The following is a 6,171-nucleotide window of genomic DNA, read 5'->3' on the forward strand; positions in this document are numbered from 1 at the left end:
ACTTTAGTAGCAAAAGCTTGTTGCTAGTGGTTACAGCTGCTGAAGGTCTATGGGAAAAGATGAGTTCAGAAGGGAACTGTCCAATTTAAAATCAAGGATGACGGCGGCAGGCCCACAACATGCTGACTTGCAAAGGGGTTAGAAAATGTAACTGATTCCAAAACTCCAACCTTTCAGACACAGGTTGATTAAAATTCAGTCCTGTCACAAGGAACCAATCAAGGGGGTCATTACACTCTTTGTTAAGCTTCTACAGCCTCCCTGAATTATATTCATTGGGAACAATGATTCAGATAGAAAGAGAATTGGCTGGGCTGTTCCATGAAATCTACGAAGCTCAAAGTACCAGCAATTAAGTCCAGTAAAATCAAAATCGACGTCTAAAATAATTTTTATGTGTATTAAAGGCAAGTGAATTTGAGAGTTACATTTTCAGAGATCCAGCAGTCTGTACTTAAATTGAAGCTTGGAGCCTTCATTTTTACAGAGAGCATACTAAGAAATAGGCTAGGCCCTCAGACAGATATCCTCTACTGGCCTCTTCATAGGTGACCAAGATGCCTAAGCAAAAGGAAAGGAGAGCCTCCAAAGGAATGATTTGCTCCCCAGATAAAGAAGGAAAACACAATTTTCTGGTCAGTGGGAATCAGGGTGTTTACTGAAGTTTCACAGTCCATCTTCACTACTTTATTTTTAAGGAGAGAGGGCACCATCCCAAGGGCTGTCTTCCCCAACTAAGCAAATCGGAGACTGTGTGAGCTGAGCACCAGCATTCACTAATGTGACTAGTCACCTCAAGTTCCGATTACCATAGTCATAGCCACTCATGCCACCATGCCACCACCACAACGATAGGCCATATCCTCAAGCCATATGCCCAAATACACTCTTCCTTTTCATGTTTGTTGGTCAACTATTTTGCCACATCAGTGAGAAGAGTAACATTAATCCAACATGTGACCGGAAAGTCAGACTGTGGATCTCTGCCATACTTTAAAGATGTTTGCTATTGATTTTCGATGAAGAATGCTTCAATCCTTGTTGAAACAAACATGGCTGTAAAAGTGAGTGTTGCTGTGGTCCATGAAGAGGGAGCAGGAATGACAAGCATGAGCATTAACCCTTCAGCAAGCATAGGGTGGGCAAATCCTCTCTCCTGTCCTGAGGCTGATTCCCTTCGGATTGTTTCCTTTGCTGCACACAAACTTCTTTGTCTGATGTTGTCTTTTTGTCTGGTTTTGCTTTTGTTGCCTGCACTTTTGGTGTCACAGCCAGAAACTCATTGCCAAGCCTGTATTTTATGGCGCTTTCTTCCTATGTTTTCTTCTTGGAGATTTACAGCTTCCGGTCTTCAGTTTGTCTTTAAGGCATGTTGAGTGTGTTTTTGTGCTTAGTATAGGATATAGGTCCAAGTTTATTCCGTTGCATATGAATATCCAGTTTTCCCAACATCTTTCATCAAGAGGCTGTCTTTCACTCATTGTGTATTCTTGGCACTTGGGGAAACATCAATGATACATAAGAAAAACTGACAGCTTTAGGAAAAATAAAATAAATCACATAAAGTCACTCTAAATATGGACAAAGGAAGTGAGTAGGCATGGGTATTTTCCTGTAATGACAGATTGACAGGTGTCATATTAATCAAGGTCTCCAGAGGGACCAAGACAATAAGAAATACATAGATACACGTACTGACGTAGTCATATGAAAAAATTTACTAGTTCCTGGCTCATGAGACTATGGAGGAGAAGCCCCATCATGGGCTAGAGGACGAGGGCAGTTGACAGTGTGTCTCAGGCTTGGACCAGGAGCCTCTGAGCCAAGGGGAAGGAATGACTGCTTTTGCTCTAAGATGGAATTCTGGGGCTAGAGAGATGATTCTGACTAGTTGGTTAAAAGAGTTTGCTGCACAATCATGAAAACTAAGCTCCATGTCTCAGCATGCACATAACAAGTCGGAGTCTAGTGTATACCTGCTATCCTGGCTCTGAGGAGGGCAGGGATAGGATTGCTGGAGACTGCCTTCTTCCAACCTAGCCAAGGAAACATGAACCCCAGGTTCAGCGCAAGACCCTCTATAAAAAAAATAAGTTACAGAGGCTTTACATGCTTGCAAACATGTCCATGCAGTCTCTTGCACACATATGCACACACACACACACACACACACACACACACACACACACACACACACAGACTGAAAGTCTGAAAATCCAGGAGATTTCTGATTCTGTTCCCAGAGTCCAAAGTCCAGACAACCTGGAATCTTGTGTCCTGAAGAAGGACATCTCCAGAAGAGAGAACAACTTCACCTGGCCTCAGCTTTTGGATTCTCTTGGAGAAACCCTCGGCTGACTCACATGGGTGAAGATGGGTTTTCCTCCATCCTTTTAATGATTCAAATGCTAGTTCTGTCATTGGCTGGGAACTGGGAACCAAATGAAAATTATGATTCGAGGAAACCTCTCCGAGAACCAATGGAGTCTCAGCCTTTGCCTGAAGAAAGATCACAGGCACTAGGTTGCTGCTATTTGGGTACATGGGTCGGGGGCCGTAATTGGTGGGCTCCCAGAAAGAACCGTGGCTGCCTGTGCAATTCAGAGATGAAGATAGGTTCCTATTCAAAGTCGATGGAAAATCAATCCTGGTCCCCTGTCAGACCCCTAAATTTGGAAAGCATACCTCTAGAGCAATGTGCTCCATTTGAGATGTAATGGTGTGGCTAGAGGACATTGGTGGAGACAAAAGTAGAAGTAAACAATGAGCTTGAGTCAGAAAATACGTTTGCCTTCACTCTACACATCAGCTCCCCATGTTCTGTAGGACTGTGTCCAGGACCTTTTTTTGGAGAGCAGAATCTGCAGACACAACACTCTTATCTAAAATGACACACTGCAAATTTGCATAGAACCCACACATCCCACCCCATTCCTGAAATCACTATGAGTTACATACAGAGCCCAATAGAGTGTAGATACTGGTGCTCTGGACAAAGTTGTGATTGTGACAGCATATTGTTCAGAGAGCAAATGTGTGAAAAGAGATACATTTTGCAAAATGTGTTTTTCAGTTCATGGTTGAAATCTTCATGTAAGGAAACTGGAATCAGTGGGCCAGCTGGCTTTGCTCATTCTTTGGGTTCTTTTTCCTATAAAGATTTATTTTTAAAGTGTGTGTGTATATGTATGTATGTGTGTATGTATGTATGTCATATACATGTGCACGTGCATTGTAGTGCTAGGAACCAGACTCTGACCCTCCAAAAGAGTAGCAAGAGCTTTTAACCTTTGAGTCCTCTCTCCAACCTCTCTATTTCCTTTTTCTTAATTTACTCCCCATTCTTAGTCATGCCCCACTGAAGCTGGTGACAGGCTCTCTGTTGCCCAGAAGGGTAGCATCAACCTCATTTAAGTTGACATTTCGTGCTCTTCCTTGGCCTGACATCTGACTCTAACCTTGCCTTCTGCCTTATCTCCTCTCACATTCTCTGAATCATGCATGCCACTACCCGCATGTTGCAGGGTAAGCTGATTTCCTCCACACCCACACGATTTTCTTTGCAACGAGGAAAGTTTCTGTATATCATTAACACTTAACTGGGGAGTTTTCTTCTTTCTGTGTCCTCTGATTGTGTGCAAGCCCTGGTCCACACTTTTGTATACCATAATTGTATCTCTTTTCTGCCCCCATGATCATCCCTTTCCATTGGATCACAGTTCATAATGTTCTTCCCTTGTTACCTGTCCTTTATTTGAAAGAATTAGTCCAGCTGCTGCTGAATTTCCATGACTGATGTGAATTAGAAGTCTGTAAGTAAAGATATCTTCAAGGATTATCAAAGTTAACCCTACAAAACAATAATGGAGGGAGAGAAAGCCAAGGGATCAATAAATGGCCATCCATGGCTGATGTATCCTGATTACCATCAAGTTCTCTCTCTAAGCTGCCAAACACTTGAATGTATTATAAAGGAGAATAATTTCAAAAGCTATTATTTATTTTCTCTCTTCATCCAAAACAGAGACAAAAGCTAGTTAGAAAAACCCAGTCAAGGGAGACCATGAGACAGGCATGACCTTGGGCAAGCCATGAGCTATGTCTAGTGAGAGTCATTTGGAGCTGGCAGAGGTACAGCTCCAGACCACAGTGGCTGTGGGTCCCAAGCACAGAGACAGTGGTAAGTGTTGGGATACATGAAAGTCAGGGTGGACATTTTAAATGCCAGTGACACTAACAGTCTAGCAAGACAGTATATCTTTCTATGGGGTGCAAAGTAAAAGTCAGTGTATGAAGGCACAAAAGTGTATGAAGGCACAAAAGAGTCATGTGCAGCTTCACTGAGTTCGGGAGTGGGTTCCTCCTGGGCTCTCCCAGTTCATTGCTAAGGGAAATTCAGATCACTGCTCAATTCTTCTTTGAGTATGGTTTACTTGAGCACACAAAAGTGAATTTTTTAAATGGCCCCCAAAACTCTTATCTGCTCCATACTGTCACCAATGAATTTTCTGCATTAGTTCTAACCCATTAGATATGGGCCCAAAGGAGGCTTTCTATAGTCTTACTTGGAGATGTCATGGCTACTCAGTCCTCACTCAGTCTTGGTAAAATTGCCTTTAGGCTGATCAAGTCCTCACTATGCCCCAATCCTAAGACATTCACACATCCTCTTCTTTAACCATTAAACACAGATCACAGGGAACTCGTCCATAGCACAGAGAAGCAATGCTCCCACAGAAGCTGACATGCTCTAGCTTTCTAAATTTCAATCCCAAGCAAGAACGGGTTATGGTCATCTACACAACCTCCCATCTTTTCAGCGGGGGCTGAAAAGATGTCCTTTCATGCACTACTTTTCCAGAGGACCTAAGTTTGATTCCTTACACCACCATCAAACTGCTCACAAGCCATGTAACCCCAGCTGCAATGGGATCTGGTACTTTCAGCCCCTGCAGGCATCTGCACTCATGTACACACAACCCCATGCACATAATTAAAAATAAAATTAAAACAAAACAAAAACCTCTCAGTAAATTCTCAGTTCCATACAGAGTCAAATACCGGAAGGGACTGACAGAGCTCATTGACTTACCTTATTGAAGCCATGCTGTGTTTTTATTTTTCTTCTTATTTATTTATTTATCTATTTATTTATTTTGTGAATGTGATGGACTTTATTGATGGTATTCAGAAGAGTAGGGCTCCCTCAATCCCTCTTTCTTCTTCTGGTGATCTGGGATGAAAACTGTGAGAGTAGGTGTTCAGTGTTGGGGGCTGAGTTGGGACAGGGATCCTCAGTGGCTGAGAGCCTCTTTCTTCTTCTCCTAGTCGTCCTGGGGTGGTTGGTTCAGGGCTTCTTACTCCTTAGATGCTTCACCACTCTGTTGCTATAGCTGTATTTAATATCACACTAGGAAAAGAGGTTTACAAAGCTATTGAGTGCAATGTTAGCCCCAGAATCATCGTTAAAGTTTTAGGGGACAACCTGGTCCTCAGGGTGGCCCAGACTGCCCTTACTGGCTCTTTGATGGCTGCTGTACTTTTTTCTTGATGTCATTGTACTTGACAGCTTTCTCCAGGGAGCATGTAGGGTCCACAGCAGATACACTGAGGTTAGAAACATGGAAGCCCATGCCAGTGTGTATCCTGGTCAGCTTTGAGATAGCATTGCCTACAGCCTTGGCAGTGCCAATAGATTCAGGTATGCTGTTCTGGACAACCCTGCAGCCATCACTCATAGAAATCACCTCACAGCTTCCCAGAAGGGTCATCCACACAATCTTCAGGGTGGCAGTGATGGCATGGACTGAGATCATGAGTCCTTCCACAATGCCAACCTGGTCATGAATGAGTGTGGCCATGAGGGCTGAGCACGTGATGCTTCAGGACACACTGCTGACAATCTTGAGTGAGCTGTCATATTTTGCATGGTTCACACCCATCACAAACATGGTGACCTCCACAGAAGGGGCAGAGTGGATGGCCTTTTTGGATTCACTCTTAAAATAGGCCCTGGTTTTCTCCATGGTGAAGACCCCTGTAGATTTTACAACGTACTTAGCACTGGCATTATCCCATTTGATGTTGGCAGAATCTCGCTCCTGGAAGATCGTGATGGCCTTAAAATATTTCAGTCTAAGCAGACCAACTCCAGGGCAAACCAGTTTCATA

At 43.3% G+C, this 6,171-nt stretch overlaps 1 protein-coding gene across 1 annotated transcript; it reads right to left on the reverse strand.

The window, feature by feature from the left end:
* Window positions 1-5,513: 5,513 nt before the first annotated feature.
* Window positions 5,514-5,861, reverse strand: LOC110564075 (glyceraldehyde-3-phosphate dehydrogenase-like). The gene has a single exon (XM_060379785.1). The coding sequence runs from the start codon at window positions 5,859-5,861 to the stop codon at window positions 5,514-5,516; it is 348 nt and encodes a 115-aa protein (XP_060235768.1).
* Between the last annotated feature and the right edge of the window lie 310 nt (window positions 5,862-6,171).

This window comes from Meriones unguiculatus, chromosome 1 (assembly GCF_030254825.1).
Source record: "Meriones unguiculatus strain TT.TT164.6M chromosome 1, Bangor_MerUng_6.1, whole genome shotgun sequence".
NCBI lineage: Eukaryota > Metazoa > Chordata > Mammalia > Rodentia > Muridae > Meriones > Meriones unguiculatus.